Genomic DNA, 26,675 nt, shown 5'->3' with positions numbered 1-26,675 from the left:
CCTCCCACTGTTGGACCCCCCCAAGCACCAAGAAGACAGAGCATCACTTGCCCCAGAGCCCCTATGTATATCTTGTGGCTGGTGGCTACTGATGGACTTCTGATGGACCTCTGTCAATGTAGCAGTCTCGAAGAACCTGGCTACAATCAGCAATCTGGGTGACAGGAAAAGCACCTAAGATACCTGGCTATCCAGTGGAATGATTAACAGTTGGGCAGTTGAAACATAAAGATAGGCAGAAGCTTTGCAAAGGAACTATTATGTTTAATCTTGCATATTTTTATATATTCTTAGTGTATATGCTGACCGGCCTAAAATGAGGAACTTGACATTTGACTCTGATAAACAAGTCTGTTGCAGAGATGATGGCCCAAGACAGGCCTGATGAAATGGGACATCTTGCGGTCTGAAAGTCCAGATTTACGAGAAGACAAGTCCATTCTTTACAAGAAGACCATCCCTTTATGAGAATATCTGTGTCTCAAGATATTTGCGGTGGGCTGTTGTGGGTTATGAAGAAAAGGTTAGGAAAGAATAAAGAAGGTTAATACCATGTTTGGCATAAAGGAATTATGCCCTTTTTGGGAAAGTAGTGGGCTTGTCTAATAAAAAACAGAAGTGATTAGGCGATCGTGATTGGAAGTTGTAACTCCTGACTCTCAGTTCTGGGAGGTGGAGAGGGTGTTTCTTATTTTTTTTTTACCACGCCGCGACAGGATAAATATCAGCTCCCAGACCTCATTCAGGTGTGCTCTCCCAGTGCCCATTGGGCGATGGGAGACACCCGGCCTGCAAGCTGTATTCAAATAAAGCTGTTTGACTGAAGGAGACTGTCTTGCGAATTCATTTTTGGTAAGTGCAAATTGCGCTAACGACATTGGGGTGCCAATCATAATGAAGAGTTTGAAAACCTTAAACAGCTGTTCTAGATATCACTAGTTTTGCACTTCAATGATGGCAGATGTCATACCAAGCTGTCAACAGATTCCTCTCAGTATGGTCTAGGAGCAACACTATTACAGCAATATGGTGACCACTGGAGATCCATAGCATATGCTTCCAGAGCTTTAAAAAAACTGAATGTCAGTATGCATGGGGAAAAAACCCAGGCTCTAGCAATAGTGTTTGCATGCAAAAAAAATCATGTTTTCTATACTGCAGGCTAATATCGGCAGAAAGAGACCACAAACCATTGCTGGCCATTCCTAAATGAGGCTTAGCAGATACACCTTCTAGATTAAAATTTTATTATTTTTATTTTATTTTTATTGTATTGTTATATTTATTTAATAAGAAAATGTTATTATTTATTTATTTATTTCATTAGATTTCTTGACCGCCCTTCCTCGCTTATGCGGGGCTCAGGGCAGTTTACAACAAAATAATTCAATGCATTATAAAACCAATCAGAACCATAAAAATTCAATATTAGAAACATTCAAACATAAATATTTGAAAACATTTAAAAAACAAGATGGCATGGACTAGCAACAAGAAAAAACTTCAAGTTTCTCCTTCTTTCTGCAGAGCTCTGATTGAGCTAAAGGACTGTGATTGTTAAACTTTTGACCCAGCAGCTGATCTGTTCCCGTGCTAATTATTACCTCAAAAAAACCAAGGGAAGGCAATCCTTCTTGGGCAACTGCAGTCCTTAAGAAAGATTTGCATCAGATTAATATTCCTTGAGTAAACTAAAAAAGGGATTAAAATTTTACTCATAAAATTATGATAATACATCTGAGTAGAACTTTATTTGATTAAACCCCCCCAAAAAGAATGGATGGAATTGTTCACGGCATCAAATGACTTCAGTTCCTAGGGATCCTGGTGCTGTATTGCTGTATAAAGGCCACAGTAGCATTATGTCCTGAAAGTGCCAGGTCAGTTTTAGAAAAAAGGGAAGGTGCTGGAAAAGCTTTCATGCTTTATCATGTTACTCAGTGGAGGGAGCTGAGGAGGCCTCCAGGCACTGTTGTGTTTCCAGCAACATCACTGAGAACACAATGAGAGCTGAAGTCCCTGATCATTCTTTTTAATAAAACTAGCAGCTCCCATATGATGATGAAAGCAGCAAAAACAAGTCACAAAATCAGACATAATTGGAGTCTCTACATACTCAGGGGTATTCCCCAAGTTTGCAGAAAAACCAAAAGAAAACAGACCTTTAAAAATGGCTGTGGATGACTGAACATGCTCAAGGGATAACGGAATACTGAGAGCAGCTGAGTGTCAGTTAGGAAAGAAGGAGGGCCCATACAGGATCAGGAAGGGGAGAGTTTTTAAGTGTTCTCCCTTTTAACTATTCTGTATGGGACCCCGGGGGCCGCAAGACGGAGTGAGCTCCTGTCTCTAGTTCCAGCTCCTGCCAGCCTAGCAGTTCGAAAGCAAGAAATTGCAAGTAGATAAATAGGTACCACTTTGGTGGGAAGGTAACAGCGTTCCATGCACCTTGGTGTTTAGTCATGCCGGCCACATGACTAGGGACACGTCTTCGGACAGCGCTGGCTCTTCGGCTTTGAAACGGAGATGAGCACCGCAACCCTAGAGTCGGATTCGACTGGCTTTTGAGCAAGGGAACCTTTACCTTTACCTATGGGACCCTAGTTCTGGTTTGATCTGACCATTCTGAATTGAGACTTAGGAAGCTCATCACTATAGTTAATTTTGTATTTTTGAGCCATGCTCAAATTGTATAATTTTGGAGAAGGCTCTGTCTAAGAAGTACTTACAAAGATTTAGGGTGGAATTTGATGCAGTTCCACAGGGCCTGCAAGACAGAAATGCTTTGCCAGGCCCACGGTTGAGGCAGCAAAGTTCCATCTGAGTTGGCCTCCTCAGCCCCTTCGCCGCCATCTCTATCCTGTCATTGTACCAGCTTTTCCTTCGGCACACAGGCTGTACAGCCTCACTTTGGATAAATTATGTTATTCTGTGCCTTATATCACCATCTGATTTTACCCTAATTTAGTGCTGTGATAATTGTTTTTAACAACTTATCTACAGTATTGTTTTTAATGTTGTTACCCACCCTGAGCCTTGCTGCGCATGGGAGGGCGGGCTATAAATCCAATAAAATAAATAAAGAAATACATTTAGATATAGAAATTACTATAAAATATAGTTAATATAATATATGCAATATATTTAGGTAACTTTCTGTCACAGCTGTTATGGGTGCTCTGTCACTTTGAAAATCAAATTTATTCACCCAGTGTTTTTATTTTTAAAATCCTTTATAAACCTTCATTTTATCAGTCCCCATAATGCCGCCATGTTACTGCTCATACATCTATAGTTTGCATTTTACAGAGAGCAAAGAGCTGAACACCTCCAACACTTGAGCAACAACTTGTTGTTGTTGTTGTTGTTGTTGTTGTCGTCCACCTTCTCACTGAGACTCAAGGCCGATCACATAGTGTAAGTCAAGCACAATCAGCAGGATGGGACATTCAATGAACAATACAGTAGGGTTTGGACTACAGAAATCTGAAAACAAACAAACCTCAAACAGCGATAAACAAAGCACAAGTTTTTAAACATGATCCATTAAGTGGTGTAGAAACTGCCTAGCCTGGAATATACTTACAGAGTTAGATAGTAGAAAAGAGCAAGAGGCCAGTAGCACCTCAAAGACTAACAAGCTTTGTGGCAGGGTATGAGCTTTCATGAGTCACTGCTCACTTCTTCAGATATAGCAAGATACAGCAAAAGAGTGGTGTACATCACAGTCCCTATCCCTTTCCCAATGCAGCTTTAATTACTTTACCGTTACCCTGCTGCTCCTTGATCTGGCTTTTCGTTCAATTTCAGTTAATACTATTGGCTAACATGACACAGCAAGTGAAATACCAAAATCAAAAAAGAAAGATGACCATCTGGCAAGAAGCTGACATTGAGGATTTAACAGAAAATGGGATAGCTGGGAGTTTTTACCACTAGAAAGCTGCTCTGGAAAGCTTTATGATGACTACTTTTTATTTTTTATTTTTTTTCCATACTACAGTCTCTACAAAGGGAAGGGGTAATACAAGGATTCTAAAATTGAAATTAAGGCAAGGATCAAATACATTCATAGTTTCTAGTTATTCTGTTCTGCAAACACATTAATTTATTTATTTATTTTTATTTTATTTTATTAAACAAGATGTGATGCCACCCTGAACACGCCTGATCTCGTCTGATCTTGGAAGCTAAGCAGGGTCAGGCCTGGTTAGTACTTGGATGGGATGATTACTTATTCCTGAATGTAGGCACAAATACAATATGTCTTGTTAATGTATCTTTTTTGTTTTGTTTTATGGCATGTCACTCTCATGGTGCCGTCCTAGTCCAGTGTTCCCTCTAAGCTGAGTTAGTGTGAGCTAGCTCACAGGTTTTTATCCTCCGGCTCACACATTTTTGTCTTGGCTCAGGAAGGATAGCTCCAGAGCAAACTAATTTATGCAGTAGCCAAGTTGCTTGCTCACAACTTTAATGTCAGTAGCTCACAAAGTAGAGTTTTTGCTCACAAGACTTCACAGCTTAGAGGGAACATTGGGTCCTACTCTAGTTTAAGCTCATTGATTTCAATGGGTTTAGATTGCAGTAACTCTGCAGAAGATTGTGCTGTTGTCTTCTTTTCCCAGAATTCCTCCATTCTTAAGAATTCATTCATTCATTTCCTTGCAGTCATAAATGGTGCTTAATTTCATATGCACGTTTCTTACAACACTTTCCCTGTCCTTTATACCAGGATCCAAGTTGAAGAGACAGCATAAATCCAGCAGTTGGAACCATGTACAGTAGCTGCAGTTTCAAAGGGGAACAAAGTGGTTACAGCTATTAAAATTTATTGCCTGTTACAGTGCTTCAGAATTCTCTTCTGTTCTGACTACAAGCACAGGTTGCACGTTCACTGGAACAAGGACAAGTTTCCTCAACAATCCAAATTCTATAATTTTACTTTTCTCAGTATTCAGATCATATACACAGCCATCAGATTAGCCTGTCAGTATTGGGGAAAAGGAATGAATAAGGGAGGCCAGAATGGTAAGGATAAGGAGCTTATGGAAAATATAAAAATTAGCAGCAAGCTAAAATCAATATATCTAATTTTTACCGTGGCCAAATCTGTGGATACCAATCCAAAGATTTGGAGCTGTGAACAGACAAGACAGATCTTTCTACAAACCTGAAAAACAAATGCCCTGCCAGTGACCATTGTCAAGGATGCCAGGCAACCACAACAGTACTGTCAGTCTTGGTTTCTGTCAGTAAAAGGTGGCCGGGAGGGGGACAGGGCCATCTCCATGGCTTTTCTGGCCTTTTGAGGGAGGAGTCAGAGGGGCCAGGACTGGCAGCAACCACCAGATGACTTGCTACCATGCAACATGAATAACTCACCCAGAACTGACTGATTGCTACTCTTCAACACTAGCAACCCTGTAAAAGCCAGTTTGATGTGTGGTTAGAGTTTCAGGCTAACATCTGGAAGACCCAGGTTTGAATCCTTACTCTTAATACTCTGTGGAAGCTCACTAGGTTCCTTGGGCTGGTTACACATTCTCAGCCCAGCCAACCTCAGTGGGTTGCTGTAAGGGTAAAATGAAGGAGGAAAGACTGATGTAAATGCCTTTTAGTCCTCTTTATTGAGAAAGGCGAAGTATAAATGAATTAAATAAATGATATAGCTAAAGGTTTGTTGTTGTTCAGTCGCACAGTCGAGTCCGACTCTTCGCAACCCCATGGACCAGATCACGCCAGGCTAAAGTTGGGGGGCAGATAAAAGGAAGGTTACTGAGTAGGTGGGTAGGAAGGAAAGAAGGAAGCAGGGGAAGGGGGGATGCCAGGAGAAAGGAACAAGGTAGGGTTGCCAGCCCTGAGTTGGAAAATACCTGGAGACTTTGGGGGTGGGTCTGGGAGAGGGCAGGTTTTGGGGAGGGGAGGGGCCTCAGCATGGTAAAATGCCATAGAGGCTACCCTTCAAAGCAGCCATTTTCTCCAGGGGAGCTGATCTCTGTCAACTGGAACAGGGGAGACAGTAGGGAACTGGAATAGAGGACAGGTTATAGTGGCTTTCAGGGAACGGAAAGAGGAAATAGCTTGGGACAAGATGCCCCCTGCAATTCCTTGTGGGTCTCCCACATGTACTTACATTATGTAAACATAATGTTTACTATATATTCCAGCCATGTTGTTTCTATGAAACTATTTCTGCAACTGAGAAGTGTCTTCTTAAATTAATGTGTGTTTTATGTGCCATCAAGTTGCTTCTGACTTATGGTGACCCTATGAATTAATGGCCTCCAAAATGTCCTATGGTTAACAGGCTCGCTTAGATCTTGCAAGCTGAGGGCCATGACTTTCTTTATCGAGTTACCTGATCAATCATAGAATCACAGAGCTGGAAGGGGCCATACAGGCCATCTAGTAGGCCCCTGCTCAAGGCAGGATCAGCCTAGAGCAGCCCTGACAAGTGTTTGTCCAACCGCTGCTTATAGACTGCCAGTGAGGGGGAGCTCACCACCTCCCTAGGCAGCTGATTACACTGTTGAACAACTCTTGCTGTAAAAACGTTTTTCCTAATATCCGGCTGGTACCTTCCGGCCCTTAATTTAAACCCATTCTTGTGAGTCCTACCTTCTGCTGCCAACAGGAACAGCTCCCTGCCCTCCTCTAAGTGACATCGTTTCAAATACTTAAAAGAAAGCAATCATGTCCCCCCTCAGCCTCCTCTTCTCCAGACTGAACATTTCCAAGTCCCTCAGCCTTTCCTCATAGAGCTTGTTCTCCAGGCCCCAGATCATCCTTGTCACTCTCCTCTGCACCCACTCCATTCTGTCCACATCCTATTTGAAGGGAACTTTGAGTCTCGAAAGTTCATACCCTGAAAATCTTGTTGGTCTCTAAGGTGCTACTAGACTTCAGTCAAGCTGTTCACTGAATCAATTGATCTGATGGAGTCTTCCTCTTAACTGATAGGACTAACATTTTGTTAATGTAAAACGCGGAGGTAGAACTATTGTGTGTCTAAGACTCTAGGCGGTGGGGATAGTGAAGATTGTCCTCCCTCCCTTTCCTTTCCCTTGGAAGATTGATTTGCAAGTAGACGACACAGAATCAGTGGTCTTTGCAGTTGCTGCCATGAAGCCAACTACACCTGGAAGACTAAAGTGCAGAAGCTCACAGCAGTAGTGGAGTCTTCTGTCCATTGATTGCATGGAAATTCTGGTGTGAATCCACTAGTGTGGAAGCTATGGCAATAAACCTTTCAGTCATGTTTGTGAAGCTGTCTGGCAGAAGGATTGCGTGGAAGTTTCCGTAGCTGCCAGCATATAGGCCATGTAACTCTCCAGCCATGGCGGCAGTTGTTTTCTGTGCCTCCCTCTTTCAAAGACAGTCATATAGTCACTTGAGAAATTATGTCTTACTTTATATTGCATCTCAGCTGATAAAGGATTTTCATCTTTGAACTATATGTGAAGGAACTTATTTCTTAATGTCATGTGCTGGCTGAAATCTAGCAAAATTGGGGTCTTTGGCAAAATATAATTTGCTTTTCTTTTATCGTTTGTGGAATGGAAATATATTAAATGAAAAGGCACTATGCTTCATGTGAAGGTGGTGGTCTATTCTCTTTTTCCCCTTTCCAACTTATAATACATTGACAAAATGATTACATATTTATGGACATAAATTTTCTTAAGCACATGCTATTATTATTTCCTTAAGAAAAACATATTTCCAAAAGAGTAATCACAAAGAAGTTCACTTAAGCTCTCTCTGTCTATATTAAATTGAATATACATACACATGAATGACATATGCTGCATCCATTTGAGTCCTATAAATGTTGGCTTGAAATGCATATCATTTTAACAGCTGGAAAATCTATCCTATCATGCGTCATCAGAAAAAATGAAAAAATGATGACCTGCTCCCTTTATATAAACTGCAGGTAAGAAGACAATGGCAGTCCACCATTTTTGTCTTTGTATGTACATTTTTACCATGTGATCCACCCACACACCAAAACCTAAAGTTTCAGGAAGAATTAATGGCTCTTGAATAGCTACTGCCCTGTAACTGAAGATAATAGTGATATGCGGTTGCAGTCCTAGGGGCAAGGGAGGGGGTGAGGGCAAAGTGGAAAATAGCTAGATCATACCACCTTGACTGGGGCAAAAACAGATCACAGCTTTTATATAATGCCGTTGCAGGAGCGCTGGCACAGCACATGGAATGTATCCAGGCACTGGGTAACATTCCTTTCCTGCTGACTGATGGCAGCAACCATCCCCCACCCCCAACGCACCTTCTGGGGGAGCTACATGAGATGACAAGTCCAGAAATCCTACTTGGGGCATGCCACTGTGTGGTTCCCTTGCCATCTGAGGGATAGAGCCAGGTCCCCAAGCTGGGCATATTGCTGAGTGGCCCCAACCCCAAATTAGATCCAGCCTGATGCCCAAACTGCCCATCAAAGCTGAAATAAGAACATGCAACAAAATCAATTACAGTATACAATCATGAAGCACAAAAACAGAGGGAGGGTGGGTGGGGAAGAAGGAGCCAACTGAAGACTCCGGCCCCAGCAGCCATTTGTAAGAAATACAGGAGGGGCAGACCAGAATGGAAGCCCCTCCCCTCTCAGCAGGCCCCAGGGGCTCACTCCCTGAGCAACATTAACACACCAGTGCTACCTTCATCTTTGCTATAGATCTTTGGTGTGCCAACATCATATAAACTGGACAATATTCAAGCAGTCTTTCAAATAGAGGACAAGGTTATTATAACATTATTAATTATAAAACACTGTTGATATACAACAAGTAAACCATCATATCCACTCTACTCTGAGTTTGCAATCTTGGATAAATGAGGACAGACAAGAATATACAGGAGAAGACTGACATGGACGAGGGGACTCAACTCATTGTTTGGGTTTTATTCTGAAACTACCACTGACTAGTTCCAAATGAAAGCAGTCTGAGATAGAGTATTGGGCAGAAAAAGTCTTCCCCAACACCAGAGATCCTTGATTTTGAATTGAACCTGGGACATTGTATACCACAAGTTGTCACAGATATAGCTTCTATATTATATGGTTTAATGTGTTTAGATTGTGTATATAGCCTGTTAGGAAGGTGGCATGGTATAGTCCAGTCTCATTAGATCTTGGAAGCGAAGCAGAGCTGGTACTTGGACGGGAGAACAAACAAAAAAGGGGGGAGGGAGAAAAATGTCAACGTAGAACAAACCAGATAACCAAAGAGGTTGGAAAAAAAGAAAAAAAACCCTGTTGTATATAAAAATATCAATGTCAGTTACAAAAAAGCTAAAGTTATATTAAATCACAAAAACTGTAATCAAATTGTAAATATTAAAAACAGTCCATCAAAATCCATCAATTTTGGTTATATATATAAGTACCAAACTTACTTATATATGTAACCCAAACTGATGGATTTTGATGTACTGGTTTTAATATTTACCGTTTGTTTAAAGTTTTTGTGATTTGATATCATTTTAGCTTCTCTGTTATTGACATTAATATTTTTATATGCTTGGGAAGGTAGACCACCAATGACGATTCTGCAGAAGAAGGCAATGGCAAACCACCTTTACTTCTCATTTGCCTTGAAAGCCCCTTGCTGGGGCCACCATAAGTTGGTTGCAACTTTACAGCACTTTACACACACATATAGCCCACTGCAATGTTTATGTTGCTTCATATTTATTGTCTCAGTAATCTTGTAATGGAAGTCTGTATTAATGTCCCTACATTGCAAATAGTGGGCTGAGACTGAGAGCCAGTGGCTGGCCTAATGTCATCTATCATCTTTCAGGTACAAACAGCATATTTTAAAGGCTGGAAAATAGAAAGGTTCACATTTTGGAACCTCTCAACAGATGCGGTGGTGCAGACCTCAGATGTTTTGGGCAGTCACTTTAAGCAAAAGAGGCAAACAGATGTGAGTCAGCAACATTTCTTAAACCTCAAAGAGTGCTGCAGGCCCTGCACAAAGCACACCTGGGCATCGTGTGGATGAAAGGACTAGCCAGAAGCTACGTCTGGTGGCCAGGCATTGACGCGGAGGTAGAAGTGTGGGTGAAAAGGTGCCAGGCCTGCCAAGCCATGCGACCCAGCCCACCAGGGGCACCGCACCACTCATGGGAATCCACCCGCACCCCGTGGCCTCGGCTCCACATAGACTTTGCCGGACCATTCCACCCCATCAAGCCCCCACCACCCCAACTTACCCTGGCGGGTGGCAGTGGCAGCCAGCACATGCTGCTTCCTGCTCCCCAGCCCGACTGAGGGCTGCTGGGAGCTGGGGTTGGGGCCAACCTGGAAGGAAGCTAGAACGCTGTTCTGGTGCATTCCGGTGCAGAAATAGCCCTGACACTGTTAGTTTGGTTTAACAAACATTCATTCATTTGTTGTTCATGTTTAGGTTTGATATGAGACATGGAATAAACCAGTCTTGCCAAACCATATGTAAATGGCTTCAAAAAGGATAAAACACATTTCTGGGAATTCACAGGTTTTTTTATTTGTATTTTGGTACTGAATACAATTTCCTTTTATTCAAAAAATGTGTAGCCTTATATAACGACATGAGCAACAGAATGCATTGGTCTATACTTAACAAGAGAAATTTCCTGAGCAAACTCAACAAATAAGTAGAGTTTCCATTTCTGTTGCCAGTCTCTACACATAAGGTACGGTTTCTGGAAGATTAGGCAATCATCTTTTATTTGTTGTCTTGTTGATACCTAACTAGCATTGTTACAAAATTACAGCCTGATGTCAACATCCTTTTTTAACTACAGCAGAGCAAACACAGGTTGACACCTCTGTGGCTACAGCCTGATGAGGGGTATAGAGCAAGCCATCTGGCAGTGTCCTGCTTGCTGCTAGGTACAATTCTGCTGAGCCATGGTGTCAGGGCTTTACTAACAGGCAATAGGGTTCTTTCCAAAGCATGAAGGCAGCCATCTTTTCCAGAGCCCAAATAAGTTTAGTGCAGCAGGGCACAGCTGTCCTGTATAAAGAGCTCGATTTGAGTCCAAGAAGAACCTTAAGACCAACAAAATTTCCAGAAAATAAGCTTCCAAGAGTCCAAGCTTCCCTCATCAGATGCTCTTTGTTGTTGCCCACCTGAAACTATCCTATATACAACCTAATTGGAAATTCTGTTTCAGTAGTCTTGCAGTACATTTGCTGGATCACTTTTAATTGTAGAGACACAAAGGGCGGTTGATAAACATGCCCTGCAAATTAAGGCTGACGTCTGTGCAAGATGTGCACAAAAGAAGTTTGCTTAATGCTGGGTTGCTTAAAATTTCCTGGAAAAAAGTTTTTGCTCTTGGTCATTTTCACAAGTTCCGTATTTGCTAGAAGACAAGTTAAAATAAATACTTCATGGAGCACATACAAGAGGGGATAAATCAAGCTTTCATCGTCATGTGACTCCTCTGAAACATCTAGTGTTATCATCAGCCAGAAAGAATGTCCCGCAGGATGAACTCAAAACAACAGTTATGTTCCGATGTACATGAACACAAGAGTCCACACCATGAATGATTCAGAACTGAGAGAGGATATTGTCACAACAAAACAATTACTCTCAGTTCACCATTAGCAAACACACTCACAGTTCACCATCACATGCAAAAACTAGCATGCACAAAGGATGTGAAAAATAAACATGAAAAGTGGATTGTCCTCAAGTAAACGAGAAGGTCACTTTAAAGATATAGACCATCAAGATAACTTTGTGACTTCATTCTCACAGAACTACTACAAGGTCTATGCTTTGGAAACAAGTGGTGCCGCTTTCAAAGTCTCTATTTTGCCATCAAGTCACAGTCAACTTCTGGTGACCCCCTCATGGGGTTTTCAGGCAAGAGCCAGCGCATATGAACAGAGGCCATGATCTGGATAGCTCAGGCTAGCCCAATCTTGTCAGATCTCAGAAGCTAAACTGGATTGGCCCTGGTCACTATTTGGATGGGAGACCACCAAGGAATACCAGGGTCACTATGCACTGATAGACCTATCCTCCGTGAATTCTTCTAAGCCTTCTTAAAAGCGTTTTTTTTCTTTTTTGCCATCTTCAACATCTATGCTCAGGAAGTCAAATACAGTCAAATACAGTATAATAAACCACTTTTGTGGCATTGTTAGACAAAAATAAATGAAAACACATGTTGAGGTTGAGGGCAAGTGTTACCTAATGCAGCACAGATGAGAAATATAGAACTGGATAAAGCAAACCATACTCTTTCAAGGAGCCAAATAACAAGTGTCTGTAGCATGTATATAAAGCTGAGAGGCACAGGGATTGCAGGAACTGGCATGGAGGTGTAGTTTTCAGCATCTGACTGGGGCAAAGTCCAGTTTTCTCTATGGGTAAGGACCGTAAACTTCAAAGGCTATTCATTTATTTATTTAAAATCTTTATAGGCCTACCTTTCTGCTTATGGAGTCTGGACCCGAAGCAGGTAACAACAAAACGGAAAGCATGAGTTCTATCACTGAGCTACAGATTCCCTCCCAGTTAGTTCTTTCAGGAAGGCACAAGTAGTACAATGACATAGCCATTTCCTCACAGGTTAACTGTCTCAGGTTCCATGCCAATGGGAAGCTGTTGGTGATGCTACTTTGTCTCTCCCCCCCCCCCCCCGGTTCCCCACAGCATCATGGTGCATTTGTGGAGCTCCTGGAGTTTCCACAGCTTTTCTCTGACCTGCTTAGAGTCAACCCTGCTTAGAGTTGAAGTTTTGAGAAAGGTCTAAGCACCTAGATGGCTGCCTTGTGGGTAGGAAAATTTGGATTCTCCTATTCACATGGCATCAATTTCCCATAACACTGTCCCTGCAGCAGCTGTTCCACCCCCACTGGGAGGGTTATTTATTTATTTATTTTATAAAATCTGCAATTGAATACTGTTACATTAATATAGCAATATACCAATATGTGTAACAGCTTCCCTTCCTAAAACATTTTAAAGTAAGTCTCTATCTCCTTCAGTTACAGAGATATAAGGAGAAAGGCACATCTTCATAATGAAATGGGATAAAGACTTACACACCAGCAATGCAGAAACCACATAAGCCTGTCTCTGTGCCATTATGCTTATTGATTGTAACCAAAAGGTTCAGCTCACCTAGGTCCTTCTGATAAACCAAAGACAAGGTTAGTTCCAATTATGCTTAACCTTGCCACTAAGTGATGCTAATATGATGCAGAAATTTATGAACACTAATATAGCTTTCCATAATATTTACCATACTATAAAAGCCAGAAAAACCCCTGACTAATATAGCTTTCCATAATATTTACCATAAAAGCCAGAAAAAACCCTGGATATGATAGGAAACAAAAGAAAAGAGGGAAAATAATATGCTGGTCATCTGGTGTTAATTCTGAAATGCTGGCTGACTACAATCATTTGGGAAAGGTTACAAAATAGTTGACCTACATTTTGCTGGCTATGGGGTCCAGTTAGAACAAATTTGCCTTCCACTTCACTTTCTTTACCCATTCTGTCGCACACATGAATCCGCAATACATGACAGAACAGATATCTGTAAGTACATCTTGTAATGCCATCTACAAAAGCAAAAAAGATCATATTTCCTACATCAGCACTACAAAAATCAGACTGAGGAGAAATTCAGCAGCAGTGTAAAGTGCGTTCTCAGTCTCAGCTTGTTTAGTCTTGTTTCTATAGGGCAGATATCTTGTTTAGCTTCACTGCATTCATTCTGTAGTGTTTACTGAGCTTCATTTCCTGCCAAGTGTTTTCTGTTGTACTACACTTTATCAATGAATGGACAAATGTTTTCTTTGAGCCCTATTGGTTGCGTACTCTTCCAAGTTTAATTCAGGTGGCCATGAACTCTTGTCATTTCTGTCAAACAAAGTTAAGTCTGTCATATATCTATTTAGGCAGATTGCCTAATTCAGAGGCAGAAACCAGTTAGGTCAAATGGGTTAGTATTGCCATTGTCTAATACTGTTCTGGGAGGTACCCTTCTTAGAACTGCCTGAGGATTATACAAGCATATGAGGCATTGTGGAAAAACTTGAACATTTGTTTTTATTTCAAATCGCTTATGATAATGTTTCAGTAAATGGGGAAACATGTAACAACAAAACGTTCCTATAGCATTTTGGCACTACGGATACATTGTCCTAATCCATTCTCATCCATTTAGCCTGGTTGAGAATGCTGATTTAGCACAAATGCAGACTGAGCATAATCAATACAGTAAAATCTTGCCTGAACTTGCCGGCAACTAGAGCCAAGGCTGAGATGGGCTCTCTAGTGAAACAATAAATTGTTAAACCAAAATGTTGAAACCTGGGGATGCTCCAGCACTAGTTTACAGGACTGTGCAGAGTTGTAATGTTCTAAAACACAGACTCCTATGCAAAATACCACCATGGGGATGATGCAAAGGGACCCACTGGATGCTTCTGCCACAAACCCATTCAGATAGAGTGGAAATGGAAGAGGCCAGCCATATACCTTCCTAAGGGAAGTCTCTGTTTCTTCCTTACTAAGGCCCCGGTCACACGGGCCGGATATCGCGCGGGGGAAATGTGGCTAATTGCCCCAGCACAGTTTGATCTGTGATTACACAATCAGACGCGCCAGCGGCACACCACGGGTCCTTCCCTCGGCTCCGGCGGGTAAACGACGGACTGGAGGGGAATGCCGAGCGCTGGCACGATCACACCATGGGAGTCTGGAGGCAGCCCGTGGCAAATGTTTACTAGTACTTTAGAGGTACTACTTTTTAAACGCGCATTGTCGGCGGTAAGCCACAGGTGCGCTCCACTTCCCAGATGTTGGGGTGTGATTGCGCCCGGATAATCCGCCCACCATCCATGCCTCTCCCGCGGCAACTCTGCCGTGTGACCGGGGCCAAAGTCAACTTTCCTTCTAGGTTGGTCCATTTCTAGAATATTCTAGCTAGCTTTTGTCACTGGGAGAGCCTTGGTACCTGGCATGTATGATGAAGTAAAAGCAAGATAATTTTCAGAAGTTTAGGCAGGCATAGGTTGGGGCTGCCATTCCAAGTGTTATTCTCTAAGCCTAGATGGCCTCAGTGACTATGATGAACCTGTCAAACAGGCTTTTCAGTTGTACCTCCAGTCAGCATGTAATCCCACTACAACTGCCTTTCCCCTCCACTACCCCTTCCCTAGTATGTCTTTTATTATCAAAGGTTTGAAGCCCTGGCAGGGGTGGAAGTTTAAATCCTATTCTCTCCTCCCTGTGTGGCTTCAGTCCAAATTTGGATCATGCATGGCTATAATTAATAGAAAGGGAAAAATAACATCCCCTTGTTTTAAACATATAGTGGTATATTCCTTCTATAATTCCCCCAAATTCAGTCAAAATTCAGTCACATTATCTTTCTGCCACTCCTACCTCCATGATCTTGAACAAGAAAGATAGTTGCAAATATCTGTGTAGCAGTTAGAACTGAAGATGGGTCTTTTAATAGCGAATTTAGCCATACTCGTTTGGTCTTCTTGGTAGTTTATTGAAGAACTTAACAGCCGGCTAAAGCACTGGATTTTCTGTTCTAAACACCCAAGGGTAATGCAAGATAAAAACTGGATTAATAACTATTTTTATTGTATAGCACAGCTTAGTAGCTACTAATGGTGGCAGCTTCAACATGGCAAGTTACTACAAATATGTAACAGAAAACATTTCCCCCCCATTCTGATTGTCACAACATTCATGCTGGTGGCTGCTTCGATGGAGACTATACTGAAATAATGGGATCATTTTCAGCATGAATTTCAGGAACAGTAGTGGTAGCTTTAAATGACCCAAGCCATCTTAGAGCCAAAGGACATATCTATGACCCTGGAAAATCTGTGATCAGATCATCAGCACATGTTTCTTTCATAAATAGCAGACATGGGAAGCCTAAATTCAGATGGGACCCTTCACTATTTTCCTTACATCAGATGGCCCCTCCAGAGTTGATAGTTGTCTTGTTAGAGAAAGTATAAGAGGCTCTACACAATCTGTATGCCTTCCCCAACAAGACAAATAGTGGCTCCAGAGGGGACTGTTTGCAGTTTGCCTTTTTTTCAGAATTGAATCCTGTTGAGGTGTATGACCAGGCTTTCTTGCTGAGATACTTATACTGTGGAATTCCCAACCCAGTGGCTATATTTAAAACATTTATATCCCACCTCTCCATAGCTGTAACTTCCTTGCTCCTTCTTATCTCTATTTCCACTAAGAACAGAACAATCTTTGTTTTGCAGCGCTCTCCCCCACAGGTGATAGAATGTAAATATTTTGTGGCATTTAATTTTTTACCTTTAGGCCGAGTTCAGAGTGGCAGTTTGGCCCGGCAGTCAAATGTTTCAGGAGCTTTTCAGTAGCAGATTAAAGGGGCGAGTTCACACACGCACATCTGTCAGGCGTCCCTCAGCCATACTCAAGCTGTCTTGTGCCGCTTCCCTCCCAAGTTTAAAAAGTACCAGGTGAAAGTGGTAGCAAACCGTGTGTAGAGCAGGTTGATTCCAGTTCCCTGATGTGTGAACGCAAGCACCACTAAGGTGGGAACAACCCGCAGTAATTGATAATAGACACTGGCTGTTTCTGTGGCAGGCGCCCATGCGCCCATGCGCATAAGCACATGCAGCAGAGCACTGAAACAGCTGCTAACAGCCTGCCAGAGGCGGGCCGACAGTACAAATGCTCCGTTGCACTTCCTCCATGGTATCCTTCCACTTCAGTCACTGCAGTGTGAACGGGAATACCGCGAACAAGCTGTTCCTGGTCTGTTCCGGGTCTTCTTTGCCACAACTCCCTAGCAATTCAAATTGCTAGTCTGAACTCGACCTATGGTTTTTTGTCTGTATACTTGACCTAATTATTGCAAGTTACTTGGTGTGTTTAGTACAAATATAAAACCAATTAACATTTCCCCATCCCAACAAGAGACCTTGAACCATTTGGACTAGCAAATTAGCACTATGAAAACGTGGATGTTCTTGCTATCAGGAAGATAGTTTATAGCATATTTATATCTATAAGTTATTAAATGGAATCCTGCCTGCCCAGTAGGTAGTGTATTATTTGATTTATTAAAACTGTATAAATCTACAAAGTGTATAACAAAATACAAACAAACACTGCTGCATCTTTGAAGCAAAGTTACTTTGTTCCTGGATAATCCAGATACACTGTCGTAGTGTGACAGCTAAAGTAAAAAAAAAATGCAACAAAAATGCTAGAAATAGGATACTTATTACTTATAGGCTTATTTAACTAAGGAATAATTCACAGAACAGCTAAAATAAGAATATTGTCTTTGAGAAAGAAAATGTGACTCAAACAAGAGAGAGATAAGCTGGATGTGGCCATCATAGATAGCAGTTCAAAGATGTGAAATCTCAGTACATTTGGACCATCTCTTCCATACTATCCCCATAAACAAGCCTTTTCAGAGGAAAGATTGCTTGAAGAGAATATCATTGTTATGGACTAGCAGAATATAGTGAAACCAGACTTCTCACAAAATGTGGTAGGGTTATTCTTGCTAATAAGCACAATGGATCTTCATATAGGAGAAAGAAGAATTTTTCAAAATTATTGAGATGAATGCAGGGGGTATAAAATGGAAGAGGTATGGCAGGTGTGTTATTTGTGTATACAGTGCAATCACAAACACCCTCCACAGGGATTCCTACTTTCATGTAACTTCCATTCCCACAGCAAATTGAGCACGATAGTAGTGCTTACTGCTTGCAAGATTCAATGTTCTGGCAATGGCACAGGCCCATAGCCATGGGGGGGGGGAGCTTGGAGCAATGCTCCCTCTTGGATTTGCCCTGCCCCCTCATCTCCCAGTTCCCCCCTCCCCTCCCCCAGATCCTGGGGCTGCTCAAGAGGGAAGTGGCAGAGCAAGCGAGCAAGAGTGGCAGGGGAAGGAGTGCAGTCCCGGGCAGGGGGAGCCAGCCAGCGAGCCTCCTCCTTCTGGATTTAGTCTCTTCCTCCTCATTGGCCAGGAGCTGGTTTGCCAGGAAGGGAAGCCAGTTTGGTTTAGTGGTTAAGTGCACGGACTTTAATCTGGGAGAACCGGGTTTGATTCCCCACTCCTCCACTTGCAGTTGCTGGATGACCTTGGGCAAGCCATAGTTTTGTCAGAGCTGTTCTCTCAAGGACAGTTCTGGAAAGAGCTCTCTCAGCCCCACATACCTCACAGGGTTTCTGTTGTGGGGAGGGGAAGGGAAAGGCGTTTGTAAGCCTCTCTGAGACTTCAAGTGAAGGGTGGGCCTCCTCCTCCTCCTCCTCCTCCTCCTCCTTCTCCCCTGCTGCCCTTCCAGGCAGGGGGGAGGGGGGCCGAGGTGGGTGGTTCTCCACCCATTGAGCTCTGTTTGTCCCTCCCTGCAGCACCTTTGTGGAGGAGCTGTTACCTGGCTCCCCTGTCCGCTTCTCCTCCTCTGTCCCCCTGGCTTGCTTTTTATTAACAGGAGCCTTGGAAGGCCCTCCCCCTGCTCTTTTATGACATGTTCCAGCTCCCTTGCTCCCTCACCAGGAAGATCCTGTACAACAAGGTGGGGGGGGGAGGATGGACGTATGGAGCAGGCGGAGTTGCTGCAGATGGGGTCTCAAAGCTCTGTTCGATCCTTTGGCCCCAAATTAGAGTCCCCATGGCAGGGCACCTCATCAGCAGCTGTTTGGCCTGCTGCTCCCTTTTCTGCATGTTGCAGGAGAGGAATCAGTCCCCAATCTAGACCAGGGTGGGCACCACCAATAGAATTAGTAGTAATCTAATTAAGCTCTCCCACCAAAACTTTTCTCCTGCAATGGCACCTAGTACTTCAAATGCTGGGAAACAGAGGTTCCCCCACAGTGGTAGCTATTACAGGGATGACTGTATCTGGCCAGTTGAACCATAGCCTCAAGTCTCCTCTGAAAAAAATCAGTTGCCATAATAATGACAGGTACTGTTGCATGAACAAACATACAGTGTCCATTGACCTCATACACTCCAGTTTTCTGGGGTGGGACTGGGAGGCACTGGTTTCTGATCCTGTCCTCTTGTCAAAGGGACACTGAAAGAATCTGAAGCTATTTTTTTTAGCAGAATAATAAAATATATTTTTTCATTTACTTGCACCATTGGCCTTGGCCTTTTTTATCTCTTGCTAAGTAAAGACTTCAGCTTTTTTCAGATACCATTGTTTGCCAGTACATCTGCACCACAAACTATGGTTTGCTTTCTTCCATCTGAACCAGGATTCCAAGCTCTGATTGAGTCATCATTTGGAAAAAAGAGAACAAAGAATAGTTTGCTGTTCAACCAAAATGGAAAATTACAGTTTCATGTTAAAGCAGAAATCTTTCATTATTGAACAGTGCACATTGGAGGAGGAAGGGGAAAAGAAAAAGGCACACATGAACCCAAAGATCACCAAGCTTTTAATATAGGAATCATGCCAAACTCTACAGAAATATCCTCTCTGCCATTGAATCTGCCTCTATATTTTACCAGCTGGAGCTGCATTCTATGATCCAGAAGCTTCAGTGATGTTAAATGACTGGCAAAAGGAAAAGTACAGGAGATGAATAATTTCTCTCCCAAACACAGGTACTCCAGTGGCTGGTTATGCAAATGGACCTGGCCAGACTGGAACAAAGGACTTACCATCTCCACCAGCTGCATTGGCTTCCAGTGGAGTACTGAATCAAGTTCAAGGTTATGATATTAACCTTTAAAGTCCTGAGCAGTTGGGGAGAACAGCTCTGAGAGAACAGCTCTGAGAGAACTGTGACTGATCCAAGGGCACCCAGCTGGCTTCATGTGGAGGAGTGGGGAATCAAATCCAGATCTCCAGATTAGAGTTTGCCACTCTGAACCACTACCCCAAACTAGACAAAGTTTCATTCTGGGTAGAAGAAGAATTGGCTTTTATACCCCACTTTTCTCTACCCTAAGGTGTCTCAAAGTGGCTTACAATTACATTCTCTTCCTCTCCCCACAACAGACACCCTGTGAGGTAGATGGGGCTGAGAGAGCTCTGAGAGAACTGCTCTTGAGAGAACAGCTCTGAGAGAACTGTGACTCACCCAAAATCACCCAGCAGGCTTCATGTGGATGAGTGGGGAATAAAGACCGGTTCTCCAGATTAGAGAACACTGCTCTTAACCACTACACCACACTAGCACAGTGTTAGAAAAGATGAGAACTTCCTTATGTTTAAGGTGAAGGATACAAAACAGAACATGTCAGTACTAGCACCACATCTAGCACACATCTAATTGTAAGCACTGTCATAAACCATATCTGTGGCATTCAGATAGGCTAACAAAATCAGGCACATGGAAACAAAATGGTCTAACTTGCCATCATATTTTGTTTTGAATGCAGAGACTGACTTTAACTATCAATTCTGTTTCCATAACTCTTCTGTAAACATGTAGCCAACTTTCCAAGAACTGCAGAAAGCAGTACTCTCAAATGACAATTCCAAAATTGCTATTGTAAAAAACAGATGTTTCTCATCATCATATTCAGACAGGTGCCTGTGCAGGTAGAAGCATATCAGCTTCTGAAAAAAGCCCAAACCTACATGTTGATGTTTCAAGTATTGCACACTTGTGTGAACAGCTCCAATGGCTCAGCAAGCAATTGGCATCCAAAATTGTTGGCTCTCTTTCCCACATCTGCAGGAAGCAGATTTTCTCTCTTTGCTTGTACCAAGGAACGGAAATCCAATTTCATGACATAAGGCCAGGAATAAGTAGATTTCACCTCCTGGAGTGGAAAACAGAGTACTGGGATTCTACAGCCATAGTAAGACTGAGAAACTTCAGACACTGAAGTCTACCCCAAAATAAATCTGGCACTGGAACTTCTCAGGAACTATGGAGTGACTTTAAAGCATCCACCTCAATTAGAGTCCTTCTTACACTGTCTTTGACATGTGAAGCTTGTAAACAACACTGCACAAAATGCTGATTATTTGCCAGTTGACTAGACAGTGGACCAAAATGAGAAATTTTGAAGTTGTTAGACTGCACTTTCTGTCAAACACTTAGATGGAATATCCTAATACAAGCAAGACAGAAAGTAATGTATAGCTATGTTGAGTCCAGTGAGAATAGTCTCAAAGTAGAGCTGTCCACATTGGAGTAGCTGAACATATTTATTCATCTGCTAGAGAGAGAATAACTTGAAACCCAAGAAAAATAATATAAAGGCTTTTCAGTTGCAGTTTAATTTGAGAACTAGAGTTGTGGCTTTGCTTTGTTTTAAAAGACTACTCCTGGAGACTGACTGCATCATAAAAGCTAAAACATTTATCTTTGCCAGAATTCTATAGTTAAAGATAGTTATGGCTATCATCCCACAAAAGTGAACAGGAAAGACAAATAAAACCATCTGCAAGGTTTGAGTGTTGGAAGAGTTCCATGTTCCAAAGGCAAATAATATATACCATTTCACCCCAAAGTGTAACACAGCTAACTGCTGCTCCATGTTAACTATTTTAATCTTTGGGGAATTCAGAATTTCAGGTGTTATTTTACACATAAACAATATCTTCTTATCTGAAGTGCCAACATTTTAGACTGTGCAGTTCCTCCATTAATATCATTAGGGTGACTAAGAAACATAATGTTTGTTTTAAAACAAGGGGTAAACATTCAATAATATACATTTTCACAGTGAACATCAAGATGAAAGCATATTGAGTGTTTTACAGGTCAAAGATAAATACTTTTTTTCTGTCAGCACATCCCATGCTGGTTATCTTGACCTTAACTATCAAGGACATAGTTCTGTGACTTAGCATTTCATTGGCAGCTGAACAATTTTTTAAAAATCACTGCTTTTTTCTATAAATGTTTGAAATAATATGCACACAGTATGCACTTCTGCAAAGCACACAACATCCACAGAGAAGCACTTCTAGAAAATCAATAGCAGAGTATGCAGTGCACAAAGAGTTGTGAGGTACTGCTTTAATGCCAAGGTATGCTAATGTACTGCTTGAATTAGCTTTATAAATGTGTTATCCATTTAACATTACAGCTGTTCTTTGTGCAGCAACAAAGTACTTATAACATAGCTCAGATGGTGTGGAGAAAGAAGGTGACTTCAGGTTTTGTATACTTTCTCTCAGAGAAGGAGATCAAGGGCAAGTGTCTGCTGATGTCCCCTGCTTTTGGGACTCATACAGCTTTCCAAACATGAATTTAAGTTGTAATGCAGAATAAATTCTTTGCAAAACAGACTTTGTAGATAGACCAAGCATGAATAAAACGTGCTTTGAAAAGCTGGGGTGCATATTACTTACAGGTCACCCCACATACTTGCATGGGAAGTAAATGTTCAAGAACTTTATTTTCATTTGTTTGAAATACTGATTTCTTTGTTGGAATCATGAAGCACCAAAGCTATTTTTAATCATTTGTTTATACAGTACAAAGATTTTAAAACCTCTCTCTCTCTCTCTCTCTCTCTCTCTCTCTCTCTCTCTCTGTGTGTGTGTGTGTGTGATATAGAGACTTTACTCTTTTATCCTGTTACATTTCTCTATCACATTTCTCTGTCACATTATCCTTAATCCTTGCATACACACAGAAAGTAAGTTTCCCTCATTAAGACCAAACATTTCCCCAAAAGTAAAGAATAAAAACATATCTACTTGCCTCTTGGCAATTTCTGAGCATTTCCAAGGTTTAGTGAAATATTTCCACAGAAGAGTAGGAAGACCAGCCTGGAAATCATGCTTTCAAGCCCAAACTTGCACGGTTAAAGATGCTGAAGGGTGTCATACAAGGTAATGCAGCTGCAGTACAGTGAACTGTTCTCTCTGTCACAGGGGCAGCAAAACTTTGACAGGAGCTTAGTTTACACTGTGGGAGGAGACCATATGACATCACATCATCTCACTGGAAAGGAGAAGAGAATTAAAATATAAATGGTATTCCCAGTCTCTTGCCTGAAACAGATTTCTGGTTGCTGCTCTAACACTCTCCACCTCTCCATCTCTAAAGTATTTAGATTTTAATCTGCAGTCCCTTCTCCTCCTCCTGCATTAAAAAAAATTGTTAGAAATAATTATACGGAAGTAATTACTATCTAGACCAGAGCTGAAACAAGCTCCTGCAACTAGGGATGGTCACAAACTGGGAAATCCTGGTTTGGGTTTGTGACGTGTCCTGAACCTGAACGCAAACCCCAAACCCAGCTGTTCTACTGAACTGAACTGGTTCAGGAAGTGCAGGGTGCAGAGGCAGCCCCTGGGGCCCTACAGACTCCAAAATCACATGGAATCTCCAGCTGACTCTCCTCTGCTGGCCCAACAATTTGGTGAAGTTTGGGCTTGGGGGTCCGAGTTACGGATGCCCAAACAAGGTAATCCAGGAAAGTGCCTTTCAGGGAGATGTCAGGCGTGGGTTCTGGAGTGTATAGAACGAACCCAGTGTGAGCTAGAGGCATCAAACTCATGTCAGACCTCCCTGGGATGTCTCCTACATGCCCTACAAGTTACATGTGGATTGGACTTGGGACGTTCAAGTTATGGACAGCCAAACAAGGTGCCCCAGGAAAGTGCTTTACAGGAAGATGTCAGGAACAGGTTCTGGAGTGTATAGAACACACCCTGTGCAAGCTAGAGACATCCAACTCACAGTAACCCCCCCTGGGATGCCTCCTACATACCCGACAAGTTACATGCAGATTGGACTTAGGGGGTTCTGGTTACTTTCACCCAAACAAGATGCCCCCAGGAAAGTGTTTTAAGGGGAGATGTCACATGTGGGTTCTACAGTGTATACAACTGACCCTGTGCAGGTTAGAGGCATCAAACTTGCTTCAGTCCTCTCTGGGATGTCCCCCTACATGCCCTACAAGTTCCATTAGGATTGAACTTGGAGAGTCCAAGTCAGGGGTCGTTTCGTAGAAAAAGAGCTAGGGGAACTCATTAGCATAACTCATTAGCATATGCCACACCCCCTGACATCAGGGGCCTGGTGGTGGACCTGCAAGGCCGGCGGGAGTGCGAGGAAGACCCGCCAAGGCCCTCCCTGGCCCCAGACAGGCAGGGGTGGGGAGAGGCGGGGAGGAAGCAACTTACCCTCCCTCTTCTCCTGCCTCCTCCTGGCTGAATGAGGGCTGGAAGTGGGGCAGCCGGAAGCAGGGGGCGGGGCTTCATCGTGTGCCCCACCCCCACACCTCACCCGGGGGAACTGCGATCCCCCGCGTTCCCCCCCGAAATGACCTCTGGTCCAAGTTATGAACACCGAAACAAGGTGCCCCTAGGAAAGTGTTTTCCAGGAAGATGTCAGGCATGGGTTCAGGAGTGTATAGAACGAGCCCTGTGCAACCTAGAGGCATCAAACTCATGGCAGCCCTCCCAGGATGCCCCCTATATGCCCTGACTTGGGGGTCCAAGTTACAGCCCACCAAAGAAGGTACCCCCAGGAATGTGCTTCCTGGGAAAACGTTGTCAAGTGTGAGTTCTGGGCCATACAACAGACAGGACAGACCCCAGGTGACCTAGTAGAGGGGAGGCATCAAACTTGCAGTGGATAATTATGCAGGAGATAATTGTTTCCTTCACTGTTGCAGATGAGGGAGAGGTAGCTGTGGTGCCAGCCACTCCAGAGGTCTGCATTCAGGTGGATGGTTCAGCCTTGTGCTTTGGAGAGCTTGACCTTGACCAGCTCCACCGCAGAGTGGTGCATGGAGGACAATACTCACTGGATCATGGTCCTCCTGGAGGGGATGGTGTACCAGGCAGCCACATGGTGCATCAGCTAGCAAAAAGCCACACCCTCCACAAGGGAGAATGGTTGGCCATCCATTGCAATCATCTCACCGATGAGGCAAGTGATGGTTTCCTGAGCCCTCCCCCTTGCCCTTTTTCCTGCCACTGATTGGAATTATCTCAATCAGTTAGTCTGAAGAATTGTCTAAGCAATTTGCTTTGTAGAAGTATTTTACAGATATGTTGTAAGTTCCAGAATTGTGTTGGCTTCTACTGGAATGTGGCTCCATCTTCGAGAAAGTGTTGGTGAAATATGTCTTGTTTAGCTAGCTTGTCCGTTGACTGGGACCATGGCTGGGACTGCAGCAGCCAAGGACTATGGTTGAGGCAGTATATAGTACAGAGTGGTGAATCAGCTCCTGTTGGATCTCCAGTGCAGTAGAAATCATCTGATAATTATTTTTGGAAACATTTTTGCACCTGATGGAACTTTGAGCTTCTTTGTATTCCCCTTGGTTGTCTGTAATGACTGGATATAATTGAATTGTTACATATTTGTCTTGTTATTATATTTTAGAGAATTCATAAAATTCATAGGTAATACAAAGCATTAATTTATGTAGTTTTCAAATTTTACTGCATGCATTGTACACTGATGAAATGATCAGGTTATTCATGGTTGTTGCTTTTTTGCATATTCCATACTGTGTATCTCACTTTTGTTTGATTCTTTTTCCTGCCACGGGCTGCGTCCCTGTGAGCATGACCTCTTGCCTTGTAATCCCAGCCACAGTGCCTGGAGCCCTTCTTTGAGTGGCCTGCTCTTTCCCCACCTCTCCCTGCTGAGTGGGAGTGGGCCTCTTCTGCCTCCCACTAGTGACCGACACTCCTTCCTCCAGCAGCGACAAACTGGGGTGTGCCCTTTGCAGGTGCCTCCAGAGAACAGTGCTGGCCAGGTGTTGTGGTTCCCTGCCCCTCCAGACATGAGTACAGCACACTGGCATTCCACCATGCATGCATGGGTCAGTCCCCAGGGTACAGAGGTATTTCCATGTGGCGGAATGGAACTGTGTCCCCACAACCATGGTTGGAGCAAGTAGGAAGCACAGCTGCTTCCTGGCATTGGGTCGGGGAATGCTAGATGGGGACATACCAATGGAAGCATTTCCATGTGGCGGAATGGAACTGTGTCCCCACAACCCTGGTTGGAGCAAGTAGGATGCACAGCTGCTTCCTGGCATTGGGTCGGGGAATGCTAGATGGGGACATACCAATGGAAGCATGAGCAGAAGGGAGTTGGGAATCTTGGGGTGTGAAAGGGCAGGATGCATCACCACCATCACCCTCCAAGTCATTGCCATCACTATCCTCCCTTCCAAACAGAGTTTCATGCTGCAGCTTAGGTGTCAACTCCAAAAACTCTTGAGCAGCAGTTGAGAGAACCATGGATGTGACAGAGCAGGGGAAGTGGGTGCAGAGCAATTGAAAAGTACCGAGAACGTTGAGTGATTTCAGCAAAGTACTTTTATTAAGCAGGAACAAGACAAAGGTAAGCTGGTTCGCAGGCCGGCTTATATGCTCAGAACCCCACCACCTAAAACACACCCACTAAGGCCCTATAGGCTATTTACAGTGGCCGAGAGTCCCATGGGCTCTCGGCCGCGGACCTGGCCCTCTGATAGGTGCGGGCTAGGATCCGCTGGACTATTGTTCTCCTGGAAGCGAAGCTCTGCTGTTTGGCCTGACCGCATGGCCCAACGGTCGCGCACGTGGTCATGGCGGAGTACATTACAGCAATGCTCCCTCTAAGCTGCGGAGTCTTGTGAGCAAAAATTCTACTTTGTGAGCTATTGGCATCAAAGTTGTGAGCAACCGATTTGGCTGTTGCATAAACTAGTTCGCTTTGGAACCATCCTTCCTG

At 43.1% G+C, this 26,675-nt stretch overlaps 1 protein-coding gene across 1 annotated transcript in view; it reads right to left on the bottom strand.

Annotated features, from left to right (window-relative positions):
- ABI3BP (ABI family member 3 binding protein) overlaps positions 1-26,200 on the bottom strand; it is a 237,506-nt gene extending 211,306 nt beyond the window's left edge. The window contains exon 1 of the mRNA XM_015410582.1: positions 26,026-26,200. Coding sequence (XP_015266068.1) covers positions 26,026-26,200 — 175 coding nt within the window. The remainder of the gene's footprint in view (positions 1-26,025) is intronic.
- Between the last annotated feature and the right edge of the window lie 475 nt (positions 26,201-26,675).

This window comes from Gekko japonicus, unplaced genomic scaffold (assembly GCF_001447785.1).
Source record: "Gekko japonicus isolate JY-2015 unplaced genomic scaffold, Gekko_japonicus_V1.1 scaffold241, whole genome shotgun sequence".
In the NCBI taxonomy this organism is placed as follows: Eukaryota; Metazoa; Chordata; class Lepidosauria; order Squamata; family Gekkonidae; genus Gekko; species Gekko japonicus.
Note: the sequence above shows the minus strand (reverse complement) of the source record. Positions and strands in the feature narration are given on the sequence as shown.